General features: G+C 40.6%; 2 protein-coding genes across 5 annotated transcripts in view; one reads left to right on the top strand and one right to left on the bottom strand.

Annotated features, from left to right (window-relative positions):
• FAM13C (family with sequence similarity 13 member C) overlaps window positions 1-3571 on the top strand; it is a 141377-nt gene extending 137806 nt beyond the window's left edge. For both annotated transcript variants that reach the window (XM_038743632.1, XM_038743633.1), the window contains exon 13: window positions 2084-3571. In XM_038743632.1, the coding sequence (XP_038599560.1) occupies window positions 2084-2207 (124 nt within the window). In that variant the 3' untranslated portion in view covers window positions 2208-3571. The remainder of the gene's footprint in view (window positions 1-2083) is intronic.
• Window positions 3572-3661: 90 nt separating this feature from the next.
• PHYHIPL (phytanoyl-CoA 2-hydroxylase interacting protein like) overlaps window positions 3662-22462 on the bottom strand; it is a 77753-nt gene continuing 58952 nt past the window's right edge. For all 3 annotated transcript variants that reach the window (XM_038743634.1, XM_038743636.1, XM_038743635.1), the window contains exons 2-5: window positions 20654-20850; window positions 16868-17042; window positions 11251-11368; window positions 3662-4925 (exon numbers count right to left, since the gene is read on the bottom strand). In XM_038743634.1, coding sequence (XP_038599562.1) covers window positions 4391-4925; window positions 11251-11368; window positions 16868-17042; window positions 20654-20850 — 1025 coding nt within the window. In that variant the 3' untranslated portion in view covers window positions 3662-4390. The remainder of the gene's footprint in view (window positions 4926-11250; window positions 11369-16867; window positions 17043-20653; window positions 20851-22462) is intronic.

Consider the following 22462-nt stretch of genomic DNA (forward strand, 5'->3'; position numbering starts at 1 on the left):
TTATTAGGGGGAAATCACAGGGGGATTTTTCAGTGTTTTTCAATTAGACTGAACAAGGAAATGGAAAGGATGCTGGCCCTACAGTTTGTTGTTGGTTGCTGCATTGAACTTCCAGGAGCTTCCATAGCATCCAAAACAGAATGTGATTCTTACAGGTAAAGAGAAAGAAGCATGGTGTAGTGGATAGAGCATGGGCCTGGAAGTTGGAAGGTCATGGGTTTTAATCCCGGCTCTGCCACTTGTCTGCTGTGTGATGTTCGGCAAGTCACTTCTCTGGGCCTCAGTTACCTCATCTGTAAAATGGGGAATTGCGATTGTGAGCCCCACACAGGACAGGGACTGTGTCCAAACTGATTCACTTGTATCCACCCCAGCACTTAGAACAGTGCCTGGCACATAGAAAGTGCTTAACCAGTACTATTATTATTATTATTATTATTATTGTTATTAAAGAAGCAAAGAGGTGATACAACTTCAGAATAAGCCTGTTGTAGAGCCTGACTTTCATGTCTTCATTCTATCCTCTAAACTGTAAGCTTCTTGTGAGCAAGGAACATCTCCCTGGTGCTTAATACAAGGCTCTGGCCACAATAAGTGCTCAATAAATACCATTGACTGATTCTCCATGCTTTGCTCAAGTTTTCAATGAAATAGACAATACTGCATCAGCGACAGAGGACTGGGTTCCTGAGGAACTTAAATGTTTTACTTCATTCTTTTTTTCTACTACAGGAGAGTTTTGCAGGGCCATTCATGATGTTTCTCAGCTATTAATGCAAACCAAGCACTATATGGAGGGAAAACATATACATTTACACCTTCACATGTGAAAGCTGAAAATGTTTTCCTGTCCTTTTCACCAGCTCCTCTCAATTATTGGCATCAGGGGGAGCAATGTTCTCCCTGGGAATGTTTTATAAACACTTGACTGTCTTAGCAGCCTTAAAATTGTTTTCTAAATTCACTACGTAGTTTTTTGGAAGCAAATAACTTTCTTCAACCCCTTAAGGGAACATGAGAAGAGAAACCTTTGGTGGATCACATAAATCAAGTACAAAAAGAAAGCCGCAGCTTTCCAAGCTTCTGGAAACTAATACAGGGCCAGAGAGATAGGTTTAGGAAAGTAGAAAAAGCTTAGCCTTGAACCATCTTAGCTAGAACTCTATATATTAATGCTCAAATATTTACATATATCAGTCGTTTAAATGATTTCCATTATACAACTTCAGAGTTTTGAAATGTGTTATAACCTTAAAGACCTTTATGATTGATTGATTAACTATCACTGCTGTAGCTAGGCATTTTATACAGGATCTCTGGAAGTCTTGGGGGACATGCTATATGAATGAACAGGAGTGAGGTTCTTTTGTGAGAACAAGGGGCAATGGTCACGTATTTAGGATACTCACCTCTAGCACTCTAAATGTCTGGAAATTTACAAAGGGGCAGACAGGTGGGTTTAGGCAAGCAAAAGATGCTTGCCCTCTATAGTCTTAGCTAGAGCTCTAGATATCAGTACTCAAATATTTAAATACGTGTCAGTAGTTTAAATTGTTCCCATTATATAACTTCAGAGTATTGAAACATGTTTTGTAGCCTTAAACCTTTACTACTGATTGATTGACTTTATCCTTCTTGTGGCATTTTCTTTAGGATCCATGAAAGACCTGGGGGAAATGCTATATGAATGAACAGGAGGGAGATTATTTTGTGAGACCAAGGAGCATTGATCAATTCAATTAAGACCACTCGCCTCTACTGTCTTAATTCCCTTATTACATCTACTTAGTACCCTTAGCATTCAAGTCAATAGATCAGTGGCATTTATCAAGTTTTTTGTGTGCAGAGCACTGTACTAAGTGCTTGGGAGAGTACAATACAACTGAGTTGGTAGGTGTGATCTGGCTGTCAAGGAGCCTTAGAAGCAAGTCTTTGAAGTGCTTCAATGTATTGAATGAAAACTTGAGAAAGAATGAGAGGGAAGTAGGGAGGAGGTATTACAACTGCTCTTGGGACAAACAGATCTAGTTTACAATTAATCTGAATGAATTGAAGGTGGGAATTGCTCTCCTTTTTCTTTCAGGAGCCCCCAAAAGGAAGATCGAATTCCAATGGCAGAAGAGTACTATGAGTACAAGCACATAAAAGCCAAGCTGAGGCTATTGGAGGTTCTCATCACTAAGCAAGATGTATCTAAAACTATTTGAGGTTGAAGAAATGTTCACAATGACCTTCTCTTGAGGAAAAGGAAACTTGTTTTGCTCTTTAGTGTTCCTACCCGGTTGCTTGGAGACACTATTTTAAAGCACTTTAGTCATGAAGCACTTTATTACCGAAGGTAATAAAGGATGTAAAGCTTAATAATATGTGAATAGTGGTAACTGAAATGTATGGGAAACACATGAAGATCAGTCAAATTAAAAAATTATGGGACTTATTTTTTTAAACTTTAAAGGCTTCAAAGTTCATTTCCTAGCCAATTATAATAGCATTAAATCAAGGTAATTGACCTAATATTCTTTTTTAAAAAAACTTAACTACAGGTGTATGTATGACCTCAGCAAATTGAATTGCCCTGAGGTGTATCATCTAACACAGCTTCATTTCCAAAACCCTGATGGTGCGGAAGAGAAGTTGTTTGAAGCAGAGTCAACGTTGGTTTTATATCAGTAAAAAAGAGAATGGGCCTGCAGGCATTTGTTTCTCAACTAGAAAGACTTAAAACTGGTAGGAAAGAATTTTACTTTATGCTTCTGATGTAGTTCTGCCCCAAGTGAAGGGTAGAGATATTTTTAAATATAAGTAACAAAGGACTTCGCTCTCTCTTTAAATCTGCTTATTCCTTCTAGATTTTCAATACCTTCAGATCAGCTAATAGGAATGATTACTGAATTTATTTCTGTATCAAAAATTTAGCACCTTATTTTGCCTGGTGTGATCTGAAATTTTGTGTTTCTAATTACCAAAGCTCACTTTGACAGCATGCACTTTGTGAAATATCAAGTATTCCTTGTCTTTAATTGCCAGATGTTTATATTAAAATAAGAATATTGCAATGACATTTGAAAATAAGTATTTTGGGTAGGTAGATGTCCGCTGAATATAATCAAATGTGATGGCTGAACTTCTTGTTTAACAAAATTAATAGCATATTACTATTTTTCCAGTGGAATTATGCCTTTTCTTAATGTCCCACATACCATACCATGTGAAGTCAAAGACATTTTCTTGCAAGGTGTGATGATTTTTGTTTCTGTATAAAATGAAAGCATTTGAAGGAGACCTGTTTTCCACGTTGACTCACTATGTGCATATAGTCCACATAGGATATTCCAGGGTTGGAAGAGGAGAAACTAGAAAGCAGATACGTTGCATTATGTTAAATGTAGGTTGCCTTTAGTGCTATTGTTGCATTCAATTCCATACCTTCACTTATTTTGGTAGCTGAAGAGGATGTGTCCATATCAGTGTTCTGTTATGTACCTATCATCTTTGTATTTATGTAGTATGTAAGGTTAACGCATGATTTTGAAGCAATTCACATCTTCGAATTGTTTGGATGGGAAAACATGTTTAGCACTTTGGAAGTGAACAGTTGATTTCTGAGGCTTGCAGTTTGCTGTGTAATGAATTAATATTTTCTATCTTTTATGAATCAGATTGACCTTCGTAACCTTGTTTAATTAAAGTCATCTAATAGTAACAGGAACAAATTCACAACTAGTTGAGGTTTACAAACTACATCTTTGATAAGGGGAACTGGTTTCGTGACATATACAGTTGCTATTAAAGTGTAATCTATATATTCTATGATTGTAAATATTTTATACAACAGTACAAATAAAATATTTTTCTATTATATTTATTATGGTGAAACACAGTTGCTGTTTCTGGTTAACTAATATAAATAACATAAATAACACGGTCAAACGACAAGTTGGAAGTGCTGACAATTCTAGGCTTCAAGATTTAACTCATGCTGCAATTACGACCTTTCATGCTGTTGGTAGTTATCTCGATATTTGTTCAGTAGATTAAAATGAATGCATATTTAAACACCATTAATAAGCCATTATTTTGGTTTTGCTAAAGCAGTCTATATAGATTTGGTTGGTTATGTTTGGCAAAATAAAAAAAGAAAAAAAACCATATTGCAGCATCTAGAGAATGAATAGGGAGCCAAACGGAAATCCTCATTTTAAAGCAGGGGGAAGGGGAAGGAAGAGGGTGACACTAAAAAGGAAACAGGCGATCTGCTTTTGTTGACAGCAGCAGGTGCATGCTCCGGAGAGAAACATCAGACGACGAAAATGGACAACAGGGGAGGGCGGTTGGGGCAGGGAGGGGAATCAAATGCTCCTAACTGAGCAGGGAGGAGTGAGCCGAGGGCCTAACGTCCAACACTGATGTTGCAGGTTTTGCAGCTGGGATCTTTCTTTGCGTTTGCAGTCGACAAGCTCATGAGCTGGTGCCCAGTGATTTCAGCCACTGTGCCGAGGGAGAGATCCACGGGATCGGTGTAAATGACTTCTAAAATAACATCCTGGGCATGACGGTAAACCATGACCCCGTCTTCTTCGTTGCAGGTCAGAAATTTATTCTCCTTAGAATTGAGCTGAGGAAGGCGCTGCTTACAGAATTCATCTCCTGGCGATCCAGCGGGAGCAACGACAAGAATAACATAATGGTAGGCGGTGTACATACAGTAGAAGTCCCCAAAGTATAAGTTGGTATTGGGGTTGAATAGTTTTTCGGCTGCAATTTCAAATCTGAACCTTCCATATGGTGAATCCTGGGGCGGCTTGCCAGTGTTAAACTCGGTACTGCAGCTGAAAAAGATGCCTTCCAACTTCCCGCTGATGGGGGAGCCGTGGCTACCGCTGTTATCCTTGACAGAAGGCTGCATGGCATTCCCATGGTGCTCTCTGGAAGGAAGTCATCATCAGCACTGTTTAGTCTGCAATCACGGCAACATCACTGCACTTTGACCCCCTCAAGCCAACTGAGAAAATCCCATGGACCAGCACTAATTACCCAGCTGTTTGAAAGGGCACAAACATCCAAGCCCCATGTCTATCTGCTGCTGAAACCTTAATTGGCAGAACTTCAAAGTCTGTCAAATATCATTGATTGTGAACTGTAGGCTGAGCACTGTACTAAGCACTTACGAGAGTACAATACAACAGAGTTAGTTGATATGTTCCTTGTCAACAGGAGCAGATAGTCTCTACCCTGATCACCCTGAAAATATTCAAGAAACGTTAGAAGTAATGGGACACCTTTCAGTAGCTTCCCTGACTCCACAGCCACGTTGCCAGTCAAGAAGCATATTCATTCATTCAGGCATATTTATTGAGTGTTTACTGTGTGCAAAGTACTAAGTACTTGGGAGAGTATCTGACCACTTTTACATTAACTCAGAGTGTTGTCCCCTGTATGTGAGTAACAAGGCTATTTCACTCTTTCCTAGTAATGTGAACTGATTACCTAGGCTCATTCTTTTGAATGAACTAGAATCACTTTAGTGGTGACAACTCAGTAAAACTGAACGTATTTCTAAGATACACACAGCATCAGCAATTGTGGATATTCAACTACTAGTCTCCAAAAAGAGTTATTTTACTATTTGAAAACCCTACAGAAGTTCTTATTTTCATGTCAGTCTCCCCCTCTAAACATTAAGCTCCTTGTGGGAAGGGATCATGTCTATCAACTCTCCCAAGTGCTTAGTACAGTGCTCTGCACATGGGAAGCACTAAATAATTATCAGTGATTGATTGACTGATTAACACAGCAATATGAAGCACCATGACCTAGTGTTTAGACCACAGGCTTGGGAGTAAGAGGACCTGGATTCTAATCCTAGATCTAACGTTTGTGGGTTGTTTGAGCTTGGGCAAGTCACTTTAACTTTTCTGTGCCTCACTTTCTTCACCTGTAAAATGGAGATTAACGCCTACTCGTTCCTACTTAGAATTTGAGCCCTAGTGGGAAAGGCACGAGCATTTTGGCTTAACATTTTGGCCATTCATTTTAATGCTCTCATTGGGCATGGACACTTTTTGGATCTTGTAGGAAGGATCTCCCACCAGTTGGTACTAAGCAAGAAAAGCCAGTCTAGGGTTCATACTAGAAGAAAAACAATTGGTGACAGTTGACAGACTGTGAGCCCTTCGTATGATTGATTAATCCCCAAACCACATACTTACTTTGTTTTAATGTCTGTCTCCCCCTCCTAGACTGTGAGCCCGTTGTTGGGTAGGGACCGTCTCTATATGTTGCCGATTTGTACTTCCCAAGAGCTTAGAACAGTGCTCTGCACACAGTAAGCACTCAATAAATACGATTGAATGAATGAATGAAACAAGTAGTAATTCAAGTATCCTACCTTAATGCTATTTGGAGGGATTTGGGCAGGGAATGTGTCTGCTACTTCTGTTGTATGGTATTCTCCCAACCACTCAGTACAGTGCTCTGCACATAGTATGTGCTCAATAAATGCCATTGATTGAGAGGAAGAGTTCCTCTATTCATTCAATTCAATTGTATTTATTGACAGCTTTCTGTGTGCAAAGCACTGTACTAAGTGCTTGAGAGAGGGCTCAGTGGACAGAGCATGGGCTTTGGAGTCAGAGGTTGTGGGTTCAAATCCCAGCTCCACCACTTGTCAGCTGTGTGACTTTGGGCAAGTCACTTAACTTCTCTGGGCCTCAGTTCCCTCACCTGTAAAAAATGGGGATGAAGACTGTGAGCCCCATGTGAGACAACCTGATGACCTTGTATCTACCCCAGCACTTAGAACAGTGCTTGGCACATAGTAAGCGCTTAAAAAATACCAACATTATTATTATTATTATTACAGTGTAAAAACAAATAAGCACATTCCTGACCACAGCAATCTCACAGTCTAAAGGGGAAGACAGGCATTAATATAAATTACAGACATACACATATGTGCTGTGGGGATGGGAGGGAGGATGAATGAGGGAGCAAGTAAGACCAGCACAGAGGGTAGTGGGAGAAGAGGAGAGAAGGGCTTAGGGAATGCTTCTTGGAGGAAATATCCTCTAGAGATTCAAATTAACCTTCCAACCCAGTCATCCAGGCTAAGGAATATTGCCAAAATGGGGACCCAATTTACAGAAGAGTATTGGAATAGGTCATTTCCCAAAAATCTGTTCAGGGTTTATCGATGGCTGGCACAGCTTACTGTCTTTATCAAAGGGAAGTTAATGTGCATGTTGACAAGAAAAGGAGTGTGAAAGTTCTCCATAAACCAGGCTCTACAGTGCAGTACATATCTACATCTTAAATTGATTCTAATTTGGATTTTGGTTCTTAATTCACAAGAATTACATGAAAAGAAAAATCCTCAAGCATTCTTGGTTAATTCACACCACCATTTTACTGTTAATTTTGCTAAACATTCTAAAAAGCACACACTTGATCACTCGTAGCCTGATGATTCACTTAAATATATAGCTACCAGATAAGTTTTACATAAATTTTGCAACCCATGGGATGGATCATTACAACAAAGGGGTATTTCAGTGGTTGAGTTGATCTACTGTAATGAGAATTGAGCTTGTTTCGAATCATAGATTTTACTCTTCTCAGGACCCAGGTTCTCCTTTACCTTTCATGCCATGGTAGCACTTACAAAAAGGGATAAAATAGAACCAGAGATTAATTAGATGGTACGTAGTAGGCTGTTAGTACATACCGTCATTGTTGTTATTATTGGGCACCTGAAACTAAATATTCAGTCACTGCAAACTAACATGTCCATTTAGAAGGGCCAGCATGGAGCAATACTGACATCCAGTGGCCAGTTAAGCTACTTATAGGTTAACATCATTCCCGATTAAAATTCAATAAAAAACTTAAAGATTTATGTCTGTTCTGCCAACTGATGAAGTACGTTTTATATTAAAGATAACAGTCACTGAAAGATTACTTCTGCAAATTTGACCTCTAGCAGATATTTGAAGGAATCATGTAGTGATAACCCGAACGGGCTGGTTTCACAGTTAATTCGTGGTGCATGACTTTAATAAACAGCAATTAAACAAATGCCAAGGTCAGTGCCTTTATAGAGATAAATGATGTCTACCAATGCTTGGCAATGGAATTTATGTGAATTCTTTTATGCTTGTACAGCAATGTTCCTTCTGGTTTTTTTTCTGCATATTTAGTACAAAACACTTAGTCCAAGACACTTCTTAATTTCACTGATTTTCTTGAAATCTCCCTACTTTTCTTAAGTCCCCCAGATCAAGAACTGCATTGCATAAAGGACCATTGCAAAATAAAAATCTTATCTGGATGGAGCAGTTCTAAAGCTAAAAAATGGCAACCCAGTTCCTTAAGAATCTTGAAAACATGATACCTAGAGTGAAATAGTCCTACTATCCTAAATCATAACTGTCAACCTCCACAAACTATTCCTTTTTTAAGGTTTGTTTTAAAGCACATCTAAATCTGTATCAACAATTGCTTCAACAAATAAAAATGAAGCATACGAAGCATGAAAAATACCCAAGACAGCCTTGCAGTTTTAAAACCTTCCACAGTCTGCTTTTGTTTTTCAAAACATTAATTGAACTGATTCTTGATTCAGTTCAATTGTACTTATTGAGCCCTTAATGTGTGCAAAGCACTATACTATCCAAAGCAGCCAAAGGTCTCCACTCTTTCTCCAGTCAATTCAAAATAACGGCTGAGATTTCAAGCCTTCCAAACTACCCATAGAGCAACTGTTTAAATGTGCCCTAACCAGAATGGTTAAGAATTATTTGTTAGCAAATATTAAGACTATTTGATACCGGTATTGTTCAAAAACAAATTATGCTCGGCAGACTACCACTCTCACAATCTTCAAAGCCGTTCTAAAATCATATCTTCTCCAGGAAGCTTTCTCTGACTAATCTCTCATCTCCCCCCTCTATTCTCCCTTCTGCATCACGTGTTCCTACATTCATACTCTCTGAGCACTTAGCTATTCATCCTAACTCCCTTCCAGAGCATATATAAAAAAAAATAAATGATGGTATTTGTTAAGCGCTTACTATGTGCCGAGCACTGTTCTAAGTGCTAGGGCAGATACAAGGTAATCAGGTTGTGCCACATGGGGCTCAAAGTCTTAATTCCCATTTTACAGATGAGGTAACTGAGGCACAGAGAAGTGAAGTGGAATGCCCAAGGTCACACAGCAGACAAGTGGCGGAGGCGGGATCAGAATCCACATCCTCTGACTCCCAAGCCCGTGCTTTTTCCACTAAGTCACGCTGCTTCATAATCCTTATACTCCTTTGCTTTCCTTATCTGGAAATTTTTTATTGTCTGTCTTCCCAACTCAACTGTGAACAGGGTTGTTTGTACAGGAGTCATATCTGCCAACCATATTATCCTCTCCTAAGTGCTTAGTACAGTACTCTTCACACAGTAAGTGTTCAATAAATATCACTGATTGATTGAGCACCAAGGATAATTTCTCCTCATGAGTTTTCTGATGGAGCAGAGAGTCTACCTGAAACACATGATACCATGTACTTGCCTGGCGACTAAGCCCCACCTTGCCCCACGGGAGAAAAGTGGGAAAACCCAAAATGCTATCAACCCTTGGGTGGGTATGCTGAGTCTGGGGTTCTGGCCAGTTGGTGGAGAGGTCTAAATGGGGTGGGGTTTGCGGGGAGAGGAATAGGCTGCAGGCTCACTTGTCTGAGGTGGGGTTTTCTACAGCTCCCCATAGGGGCAAACACCATTGCTACTAAAGAAGTCAGGGAGAGAACAAGGTGGAGGAACCATCAATCTTGGGGCGAGGGTCAATGAAGAATACCAGCTGAATGGATTGTTCTCCCAATCGTCTCAGCTTCACTTTGTGCTAGGAAGCTTTTTCCTTTCCCCCATCTCAATCAATCAGTGGTATTTATTGAGTGCTTACTATGTGCAGAGCACTGTACTAAGCTCTTGGGAGGGTAAAACAGAATTAGCAGACAAGTTTCCTACCTCTAAAGTTTACAGTCTAGAGGACTCCTCACTATCCCCTCAGGGCAAGTTCCTCTCAAATCTTGATTGTCTTGCAAACGTTTATGCTCAGTCTATCATTATGGGTTACGTAGTAACCAAAAGTCCTGGCCAGACTGCTAAAACAGTCTCCCAGCTTCCAGAATCTTCCCTTCTGAGGTTGCAATATCACTGCACATATTTTGTTACAAAATGTAGCCTCTCACTCAACCTTAAATGTCTCCAAAGGATACCCTTGGCATAAAATAATAGCCATTAGCTGATCATCAGAGTCAAGACCCTGCTTTTAGCTGGTTCCCCTTTACCTAGCTTTTTCCCACTAGATCCCTGCTTGTGTTTATTTCTCTCAAACAAATCACCTAACTCTCCCACCTGTGACCCATGACTCAGGTCTTTCCCATTTCCTAGAATAATCTACTCCTTCAGCTTCACCAAATCACATAGTATAATAGTATTTATATCACTTGAGCAGATCACTGTACATACTGCTGAGAAATAATGTACTCATGGGAAATGTACAAAGTGTTTCTTGGGGGGAGGGAGGTGGGGCGGGGATATCCACTCCCTCTCCAGAGCCCTTGCAAAATGTCACTTCCTCCAGGAAGCAATCCCTCCAGTTTTCATTTCAGTACTCATGTATTTATCTATTTGGTATTGGCTCATTCACTTGTCCTTATCATTGATATATTCTATCAAATATTTTCTATTCACTAATTTACATCAACTTTATATTGTTAAGATTCTCCAGGGCCAGGATCACCCCTTCCTTTGTGTGTTCCTCAAGTTTAATATAGTGTTCTGATCGGAGTAGAAACTTTAAGAATGTTGCTATTGATACTGTTGATAAGTAACATCAATAAGGGCTGAAAGTGGTGGCTTCTTACAGTTTTCTGGTGCTAGCACAAAACAAAAAATAGAACAAATATTCCAAGAAATAAATCAAAATAACATTCTCACTAGAATTCAACTGAAATATAACTAATTACAAGTCCATGCTATTCCTGTCATTTTTTAATTCGAATTTAATGCTAAGTTAAATAGTCTTAAAGAAAATACTTCACTTCAGTGTGTTCTTTCTTTCTGTGTTGGAATAAAAATGTTTATGATATCCCATGCAAAGTCCATTTTTTACATGTTCTAATTGTAATGCTAAATGATGGATAGAGATATTTAAATGAAAAAGTGCTTTCATAGGACAAATAATTATACAACTTGCATTCTTACCTGATGTAATCAAAATATTCTTTGTGCTGGTTCCGATAGAAAACAGAGAGTTTAAGCATTCGCCCTGCAATCACTTCAGCCTTTTCTAATAATTGTGTTAGGTGAACTTTTGAATAATCTGAAAACAAAAAAAAGTGTATAAGATGAATCAAGTCTCAAATTTATACCCTAGAGAAAATTCAGTCATCCATTTGAAGACTGAAACCATCAAAACCATTTTTGAAAAAAAACCACAACAAAAAAGCATTATTTTGCTTTTAACCAAATTTGATTGCTTTGTTAATACAGCATTGTTCCACAACCAAGGTGGTCCCAGATAGAAGGAAAAAACCCTACCAAATTCGTGTGCTCCAAAACATAGCATTCTCAGAAAGAGAGAGAGAGGGAGGATCTCAGACAAAAGTCAGAATCAGAGATTGAGAGAAAGCTTGTCTCATAATAATAATAATGATGGCATTTGTTAAGCACTTACTATGTGCAAAGCGCTTTTCTAAGCACTGGGAAGGATACAAGGTGATCAGGTTGTCCCACGTGTGGCTCACAGTCTTAATCCCCATTTTACAGATGAGGGAGCTGAGGCACAGAGAAGTGAAGTGATTTGCCCAAAGTCACACAGCTGACACTTGGCAGAGTCGGGATTTGAACTCATGACCTCTGACTCCCAAGCCCATGCTCTTTCCATTGAGCCACGCTGCTTCTCTTCCCAAGTCTTCTGCCGAAGATTGTTATTTCCATGTGTCTTAGTCATTTCCCCACGACAATCACGAATTTTTTTTTTATTCCAGGCATTTACGACAACACTGAGCTATATTTCAAGGATCTCCCTGGGTACAATATTTTTCTGATCTGACCTTTCTTAATGAGACAGGAGGAGCTAAAGTCCTGTTTTGGTGTAGGCGTTTGGATTTAATAGAGGCTGCAGGGGAAAGTGTGTAAGGAATGTAAATGGCCAGCTTTCTCTGTTACAAATAGAAGAAGAAAAGTGGAGGAGAAAAAGAGGAAGAAAACAGTCGGCAGAAGAATTAGTGTCAGAAGGAGAAATCCAATTTTTAAACCAGTGGGAAGAAGAGGAAGGAGGTAGAAAAAAGGAAGAAACCAGAAAGTGAAAGCAGCTGTAACTCCTGTATAGGCTCTGCCCAGTCATGCCTTAATCCTTTTGTGACTACACACTCCTGTAATTATGGAAAAACAATTTCCATCATAATGGTTCAATTCCTTTTCTCCCAATCCACTCACTCCTCTCTGGCCTAATCACCTTCCCAGATCTCCAAGAAGCCTAGAGGGGAACACATATTCCCTCTACCACCCAATCTCTTTCTCCATTCCTCCCCAGCAGCTTCAGGTGCAGGTCAAATTGTATTTTGAAGTTCCATCTTTGCCTTTTGTTGCTGAATAGTGACCTAACACTGCCCCCCCTCCCCCGCAAAAAAAAAAAAAGCCCAGTTCTTCTCTATGTTTTGGAGGAATATTGAGTAGACTAAAGCAGTGTCTTTATTTCAGAGAGAGAGAGAGAAGAAGGATCTCAATCAAAATCAGTCTGAGGGAAAGTTTGTCTCTTCCCAAGCCTCTTACTGAAGGATTGCTATTTTCATGTCTTAGGCATTTCCCCACCAGAACTGGCGGAACCCCAAATAAACTGCATCCGAGGCAAATTACCTCTTCTAGATCTACTCAGTTAATAATGAAATTTATAGTGGCTCTGCAAATGCAATAAGAGATGTGGATTAAATATATATAATAATGATGATGGCATTTGTTAAGCGTTTACTATGTGCAAAGCACTATTCTAAGCGCTGGGGGGGATACAAGGTGATCATGTTGTCCCACGTGGGGCTCACAGTCTTAATCCCCATTTTACAATGAGGCAACTGAGGCCCAGAGAAATGAAGTGATTTGCCCAAAGTCACACAGCTGACAATTGGCGGAGGCGGGATTTGAACCCATGACCTCTGACTCCACAGCCCGTGCTCTTTCCATTGAGCCATGCTGCTTCTCTAATATATCTTTGGAGGTTCTCCATATATCTATATGGAGGTTACCGAAAAATGGCCCCATCTCCATCTGCCCAACCAAATGGCTATTTACCCCTCCTTTTGCAATAACCAGATCCTCATACCACAGATCAAAGAAGGCATCCCACTCTTTGGGGTTGAGCATAATTTTCATGAAAATATCTACTGTATGTGGTTTGAGGATGGGCACAATGGATTGAAAGCATCTTCCCTGGGCCTTAAAAATGGAATCCAATACAGAGGTTTTGGAGACAGATAAATTGGTATTGTATTAGAATTAGAAATTTGGAAACAGCAACACTCAGCATAGTATTTTTGATGGTATTTGTTAAGTGTTTACTATGTGCCAGACACTGTACTAGGCACTGGAGTAGATATAAGCTAATAGGGTTGGACATGGTGTATGTCCCACATGCGGCTCACAGTCTTACTCCTGATTTTAGAGATGAGGTAACTGAGGTACAGAGAAGTGAAATGACTTCCCCATGGTCACCCAGCAGACAAGGGCAGAGCCAGGATTAGAACCTAGGTCCTTCTGACTCCCAGGCCTGTGCTCTAGCCACTAGGCAAAGCTGCTTCTCATGATGCAGCTTCTTCTGAACAGATTCAATTCCCTATGGATTTTATCAGGAGAAAATAAAAAGGAAACTTTTTCATGAAAAAGCTTCCTCTGAAAATTACTAGCAGAGTTTGCTTATTCTCCATCTAAAAAAGTACAGTTCTCCCATGGGAACTGTGGGAAACAGAAGGAAAGACCAATGGAGACCCAGATTTCAAACAGAATTCACATATTTATTTTACCTGTACATATTTACTATTCCATTTATTTTGTTAATGATAATAATAATAATGATGGCACTTATTAAGCGCTTACTATGTGCAAAGCACTGTTCTATGATGTGCATCTAGCTTTAATTCTATTTGTTCTGATGACTTGACACCTGTCCACATGTTTTGTTTTGTTGTCTGTCTCCCCTTTCTAGACTGTGAGCCCATTGTTGGGTAGGGACTGTCACTATATGCTGCCAACTTGTACTTTCCCAAGTGCTTAGTACAGTGCTCTGCACACAGTAAGCGCTCAATAAATATGATTGAATGAATATCAAGTCTTGGCAGGAAAATCAGCTGGAGTAAAGGTCCAGGTTAATTTAAATCTATTCTTTCCGAAGTTGAAAAAAGGAGCTAGGGTTTTCTATGCAAAATCAGAAGATGTATAAGCTATTTTCTCATTTAATAGCATATTTTTGCTCAGTGACAAATATGCTAATAAAAGAATCAATTGCTGGTACCTCTTCTGATTTTCCTTAGAAAAACTTTAGGATTCCTGAGTGGGGATGGTTTGCAGTCTAGATATTTTCACACTGTCTTGTTGAACCCTTTGATTGTTGGGAAAAAAATCAAAAAATGATTCGGAACTTTCTTGCTTCTAAGCAAAGGCTAGTCCAGTCATGTACAGGCTGGAAATAAAATAAACCTGATATGGGTTCCAGAGAGATGTTTTTCCAACTGGAAAGGCAAAAAAAAAAAGATATTTCACCCAAGTAGAAAACATTATTTCTCTCTGTTCAAAGGGTAATGCCTGTTCTATAGCAGAGCCAAAATTTTGCCATAGCAATCCCCTTAGGAAGCATACTTTTCCAGGTCTTGTGGAGAAAGTCATGGCTAAACAGAGCTCACTGGTTCAATATAAGGAGAGTCACTGAAGAACATTTCAGGAGGTTGTACTTAGGTTTAGGATACTACTACAACTAATAATAATAATAATAGTATTTGTTAAGTGCTTACTGTGTTAAGCACTGGGACAGACAAGATAATCGGGTCAGACACAGTCTTACAGTCTAAGTGGGAAGGAGAACAGAGATTGAATCCCCATTTTACAGTTGAGGAAACTGTGGCACAGAGAAGCTCTGACTTGCCCAGGGTCACAAAGCAGTCAAGTGGCAGAGCCTGGATTAAAACCCAGATCCTCTGACTCCCAGGCTGACGCTCCTTCCACCAGATCTTGCAGCTCATAAAGGTAAACATGCCAGGAATTTAGAGGGAGACAATAAACTTGCATGAAGTCCAAAATCATGCAAGTAATTATGAGACCACGGGGAAGAAACTGATTTCTCGCTGTCTGTTCTAAGCCTCAGGTGGCTAAACGTTGCTAGGTAACCGACTGGTGAAATGAACGCATTTTTGATGCATCTTCCACAATCCCCCCCTGTGTGAGTCTAAAAGCTGAGTCTCCCCTGACAGTACTATTTTGGAAACAATAGTCCAACCAAGAAAATGAGGGAGGTCTCACCCTATCAGAAAGCAAGGAAGGGACGATAGACCTTTAGGGAGCAGTGCATGAAAATCTTTACACTTTCACCCCAATAGGAAGAACTGGGCTTGAATTTAAATCCAGAAGAAACTGAGTATAATGGGAAGAAGAACACCATGGTCTAGTGTGGCCTTGGGCAAGGAATTTAACTACTCTGTGCTTCAGTTACCTCATCTGTAAAAAAGGTGGATTAAGACTGAATCCCACATGAAACATGGGACATGGGCTGTGTCCAACCTGATTAGTTTGTATCTACCCCCATTGCTAGTGCAGTGCCTCGATCCAGTTGACCACTCATGAGACTGGGCTGGGGGGGGAGAGAGGGAGAGAGGGAGAGAGGGAGAGAGGGAGAGAGGGAGAGGGAGAGGGAGAGGGAGAGGGAGAGGGAGAGGGAGAGGGAGAGGGAGAGGGAGAGGGAGAGGGAGAGAGAGAGAGAGAGAGAGAGAGAGAGAGAGAGAGAGAGAGAGAGAGAGAGAGAGAAAGAAAACAAAAAAAAAACCACATTGCTGGCTTCTACCTTCACTTCTAGCCCTGGTGGTAAAGGCAAAATGACTTCCTTCATAAATAGGAGAAGCAACATGGGCTAAAGGATAAGGCTTGAGCCTGGGAGTCGGAGGACCTGGGTTCTAATTCTGGCTCCATCACTTGGGCTGCTGTGAGACCTTGGGCAAGTCACTTAACTTCTATGTGCCTCGGTTACCTCATCTGCAAAATGTGGATTAAGGCTGCAGGCCCCTTGTGGGACACAGACTGCTCCGCAAACATTAAGCACTCAATATTATTGATTTTGTATAAGCTGATTAGCTCATATCTACCTCAGCGTTTAATATAGTGCCCAGCACAAAGTGTTTAGCAAATCTCATAAAAAATAGCTCCCTGTTTGCTTTCTACTCCTTTTCCCTCCAGTAGTTGTCAGCTGGCTGAAATGTGACAACAAAGTGGAACCAGAGAGGTCTGAAAAATCAGCCCCCAAACAAATCTGCAATTTCCAGCTGGACTTCTCGGGGTTTGCTAAAGGCCTGGGAATGTTTTGCGAAACTGCCGAGGTCTGATGGTGTAAAATAGGAACATTGTGTTATTTCCCATATCTTACTGCTGGGAACCTCTGCCCATTTTAATCAACAGAACATTGCTTTAGGCCGTTACATGAGCAAGTACTTCTCTTTAAGAAAATAAAAAATGATCATTGTATATCAACATTTACAGCACTTGGAGAAGGCTAAGATTTCTTGAACACAATTTTTGGGAGTAAATATGAGATTAATGCTTTTCTTTTTCCATACCTCCTACTTACCTGCTGTACAAAATTCGATGATTTCGCTCCACTCTGAAACAACATAATCTCCATCCACTTGTTTTGAGGCAGTTTGCACTGCTACTGTATATTCTGTCCTTGGGCTCAAAAACCAGTGTCCACGGACTGTCATAGGTAAGGGGACAGCTTTGGCCACTAATTTGGTGGGAACATCCTAAGGAAAGAAATCAATGCAAGGAAATAAAATGTAAACAGTCACAGTAAGATTCAGGCTGACACATTCTCCTAATAAGCTCTGGGGACTTTAACAATTTTTAATTTGTGGCCTAGAAGAAAGAGCAACAGGCTGGGAGTCAGAGGACCTGGGTTCTACTCCCATCTCTGCCATTTACTTTCTTTTGACTTTGGACAAATCACTTAACTTCTCTATGCCACAGTTTCTTCATATATTAAATAAGGAAATGAGGGCTTAGTCGGGGAAGGCCTCTTGGAGAAGATGAGCTTTTGAAGAAGATGTGCTTTAGAGAAGCAGCATAGCTCAGTGGAAAGAGCCCGGGCTTGGAAGCCAGAGGTCATGGGTTCTAATCCTGGCTCCGCCGCTTGTCAGCTTTGTGACTTTGGGCAAGTCACTTCACTTCTCTGTACTTCATTCCCTCATCTGTAAAATGGGGATTAAGATTGTGAGCCCCACGTGGGACAACCTTATCACCTTATATCCTCCCCATGGCTTAGAACAGTGCTTTGCACATAGTAAGCGCAAAATAAAGGCCATTATTATTATTATTATTGAAGGTGGAGAGAGTGATCGTCTGTCAGATATGAAGAGGAAGGGAGTTCCAGGCCAGAGGCAGGACGTAGGACAGAGATGAGTAGGCTGGCAATAGAGGAGCTGAAATGTGCAGGCTGGGTTGTAGTAAGGAATCAGAGAAAAAAGGTAGGGGCAGGAAAGGTGATTGAGTGCTTTAAAGTCGATGGTAAGGAGTTTCTGCTTGATGCAGAGGTGGATGGGCAACAACTGGAAGTTCTTGAGGAATGAGGTAACATGGACTGAATGGTTTTGTAGAAAAATCATCTGGGCAGCTGAGTGAAGTATGGACTGGAATGGAGAGAGACAGGAGACTGGGAGGTTAACAAGAAGGCTGATGCAGTAATCAAGGCAGGATATGGTACATGCTTGGATCATCATGGTAGCAGTTTCGATGGAAAGGAAAGAGGGGATTTTAGAAATGTTGTGAAGGCTAACCGACAGGAGTTGGTAACAGATTGAACATGTGGGTTGAATGCTCAGTGTGTGCATAACTAAACGTAGCGCTGGGAAAGAATATACTGGTGAAAATTAGAGATGGTCCCTGGACCTGGGGGGAGGGGTTCACATTCTAACAACAACAACAGCAGGAACAACAATAATAATAATGAAGTGGGGGCTGATGAAAAATAGGGAGAGATGTAAGGAAAACACTAAACAACAGAGACAAAGCTCGGTAGGGTGCTATGGCTAGAGGAGTATCATACTGCTGGGGTGTGCGTGATGCTTTTTCAAGAACACTGTTTTAAAAGGTGCCATTCAGAAAGAATAAATTGATGTAAGGGAATTAGACTCAAATGAAGTAGAAACTAACTTAAAAATCTTGAGCAAGCCAATCCAAAAGAAGGGCACCATGCAGACCAAGAGGGGGTTGCCCCTCAAACCACAGACAGTAGCTATACCTCCCATCATACTAAGATTATATATAATTTCCCATATTCAGCCCACTGGAGCCCAGGAGCCAGTTAATGGGGAAAAAGGACATCACACTCCCTATATCCCTCCAAATTCTCTGATTGAGACAGGTTTCTTTGGCAGGCCAGGGGCATGCCTGTATATCCCTCACTGTAACTCGATCTCATCTATCTCACCACTGACCTCTTGCCCACATCCTATCTTTGGCCTGAATACCCTCCCTCCTCATAACAGAGGGAGAGTAATCGCTTTCCCCCATTTCAAAGCTTTAATGAAGGCATATCACCTCCAAGAAGCCTTCCCTAACTAAGCCCTCCTCTACTCTTACTCCCTTCTACATCGCCCTGACTTGCTCCCTTCATTCATCCTCCCTCCCATCCCCACAGCATATATGTATATATCTGTAACTTATTTATGTCTGTTCCCCCCGGTCCAAGACTGAGCTCACTGTGGGCAGGGAATGTGTCTGTTTGTAACTATACTCTCTCATGTGCTTAGTACAGTGCTTTGCACACAGTATGCACTCAATAAACACGACTGATTGGAATCCCTAATGAAAGAGCCAACTCAAAGCTAGGTTGCTAGGGTGTACAGTAAATTACTCAATTCATAGTATTTATTGGAGAGGTGCGAGGTTATTAGTTAGGGAAGGACTCCTGGAGGTGATGTAATTTCCAAAGGGCTTGGGAGATAGGGAGGCAGTGGTCTTCTGGGGCAAGGATTTCCCCCAGGGGGACCTACAACCTGAAGCGGGTAACCTGAGGCTAGCTTTAAACATGAGAGATCCAAAGTTCCCCAAATTCCAAAAGCTGAGAGACACTCTGGCTGCTGCACACCCTAGTTATGGGACAATGAGGGTGACATTGCCAAATGTCCCACTGAGTAGACGTGGTTGGGCCTGGGAGTCGGAAGGACCTCAGTTCTAATCCCGGCTCTGCCACATGTCTGCTGTGTGTCCTTGGGCAAGTCAATTTACTTCTCTGGGCCTCAGTTACCTCACCTGTAAAATGGAGAATAAGAGTGTGAGCCCTATAGAGAAGCAGCATGGCTTAGTGGAAAGAGCCCGGGCCTGGGAGTCAGAGGTCATGAGTTCTAATCTCGACTCCACCACTTGTCAGCTGTGTGACTTTGGGAAAGTCACTTAACTTCTCTGTGCCTCAGTTACCTATTCTGCAAAATGGGGATTAAGACTGGGAGCCCCATGTGGGACAACATGATAACCTTGTATCTATCCCAGTGCTTAGAACAGTCCTTGGCACATAGTAAGCATTTAACAAATACCATAATTATTATTATTGTTATATGGGACAGGGACTGTACCCAACTGATTAATTTGTATCTATCCCAGCACTTAGAATGGTGATTGGCACATATCAAACACTTAACAATTACCATAATTATCATTATCATTACTATAGTTTAACACCCATGGGCAGCTTATGGAGGGAGAAGGAAGAACCTTTCCCTTGATTAAATACCCAAAGGACATCCTCAGTAGTGACTCTATACCACGGCAGATCCTAGACAAGAGAAACATTGGCAAGCATTAAATGTTAAAGACTTATGTTTTCAATTCCCCTTCCTGATAATGCTTCTGTTGCAGAGAAGGAGATACCTAGGGGGATTAGGTTCAAAGAATTTATGAAGTAATATTGAGACCAGGTTTACAGAAAAAAATAAAAACCCAAGAGGCAGAGCAAACTGTTAGTGATTGACCTGGGTCTAGTGGGAACAGAGGGATAGGAATTCCTCAGTTTTAAAGATTTAGGGAAGTGTCATCGTTATTATCATTATTATTATATTTGTTAAGCTCTTACTACATGTCAAACACTATTCAAAGCACAGGGGTAGATACAAGTTAATCAGGATTAACTATGGACAATTTTTTCTTTTTTATGCTAAAACCACTTCACCCAAGTGCTTTTTCTGGTTTGATCCTAAGTCAAATGTGACATGTTAATATACTATACTATCAACGCACCCTTCCATGGATTAAAACCTAAGGACTCTATGTAACTCTATCCATTTACATTACTTTTGCCCCAATTGTTACATGCTGTTGCTCACCTTCCTACTAGAATTGCTGTTCTTAATTAAATATTTACCTTGTGTTTAAACTTGTTGGAATTTTTGTTCTCTTTCTTGTTCAGGTCAATAAAATAATGTGTAATGCGGTCCTTTGATTTGGAATCCATCTCCCATGAAATCTTGAAAGAATCGCACGTGATGTTACTTATTTTGATGTTGTGGGGGACGGGAAGCTCCTCCATTTCTACTATGCCACTGTCTTGTGACTTATTCCCTGCCAAAAACATAAGGAAGGCAATCATTAAGCAGGCATCATTAGTCTAGAAAATAATAATCCCCTTTCTACAAGCGACTAGAACAAAGTACAGTTCTATAAGCAGGCATAGACTTCACGCAGAGTTAACGGATCCAGAATCAAATTTGTGAATCCAATAAAAAAAACTTTAGCTTTTCACTAGAAAACAATTGTTTGTAGGCTCAGACAGATGCCATTTAAAACAATGCTTTGTGATATCAATTCAACTGTCAAAACCAAGAACATGAATTGAAATATACGGTCAGTCTTTTTTGTTTTTATGATCAATCACTTAATTGTATCTAGTGAGCATTTACTGTGTGCTAGCACTGTACGAAGTGTTTGGGAGAGTACAGCATAACAGAGTTAGTAGCACATTCCCTGTCCACACAAGCTTACAGTCTAAAGGTAATTTATAGTCACTGTTAGGCACTTACTATGTGCCAGGCACTGTGTTAACCACTGGGGTAGATACAAAACACTCAGGTTGGCCACAGTCACTGTTCCACTTAGGGCTCCCAGTCTAATTTGGAAGGACAAGCATTCAATCCCCATTTTAAAGATGAGATAACTGAGGTACAAAGAATTTAAATGACTTCTCCAAGGTCACCCAGCAGGTAAGTGGTAGAGCCGGGATTACAACCCAGGTCCTCTGACTCCCAGGCCTGTATTTTTTCCAGCATCAGTCTTTAGAGTATAACAACACTTCCAACATTTGTGGTTTTCACATTTTTGAATATCAAAATAAATGCAAGATCTTATTCATTTTACTGAGACAAAACTGCAGCTCTATTTTTCCATCATTTATAATTGCAAATCTCATCCATTTTAACCCAGCTAACATCAACCCCATTTACTCAACTGAGAAGCAGCATGGCATAGTGGGTAGAGCACGGGCCTGGGAGTCAGAAAGTCATGGGTTCTAATCTCGGCTCTGCCACTTGTCTACTTTGTGACCTTGGGCAAGCCATTTCATTTCTCTGTGCCTCAGTTACCTCATCTGTAAAATGGGGATTGAGATTGTGAGCCCCACATGGGACAGGGACTGTGTCCAACCCGATTTGCTTGCATACCCCCGACTGCTTGGTACATTGCCTCACACATGGTAAGTGCTTAACAAATGCCAAAATAATAATAATAATAATAATAATAATAATAATAATAATAACTGGGAAAATGGACCCAAACTGCCTCTTACATTAAGCTTGTTGTGGGCAGGCAATGTGTCAAACTGCTGTGTTGTACTTTCCCAACTGCTTAGCACAGTGCTCTGTACACAGTAAGTGCTCAATAAATGTCATTGATTGATTCATAACCCAGAGTGGTTACTAGAGACCCTTTTCCCAGGCAAATTCCCAGCAGGGTTTCCATAACAGTACTCCTAATGCAGATAAATTGACTGGACTGTGGGCCAATGATAGACAGTTATATCACAGTTGGTTATATTGAGGGGGGCCACCAAAATGGACAAGGTCCCCAAGAAGACAGGGAATCAGATGGCCCAAAATCAGGGAATGGGAATGACTAAACAGAAAGGAAAAGGACAATGGGGAGAAAACTTAGAAAAGAAGTGGTGTGGCCTAATGGATAG

The sequence above is a fragment of the Tachyglossus aculeatus genome, chromosome 3, assembly GCF_015852505.1.
Source record: "Tachyglossus aculeatus isolate mTacAcu1 chromosome 3, mTacAcu1.pri, whole genome shotgun sequence".
NCBI classification, from domain to species: domain Eukaryota; kingdom Metazoa; phylum Chordata; class Mammalia; order Monotremata; family Tachyglossidae; genus Tachyglossus; species Tachyglossus aculeatus.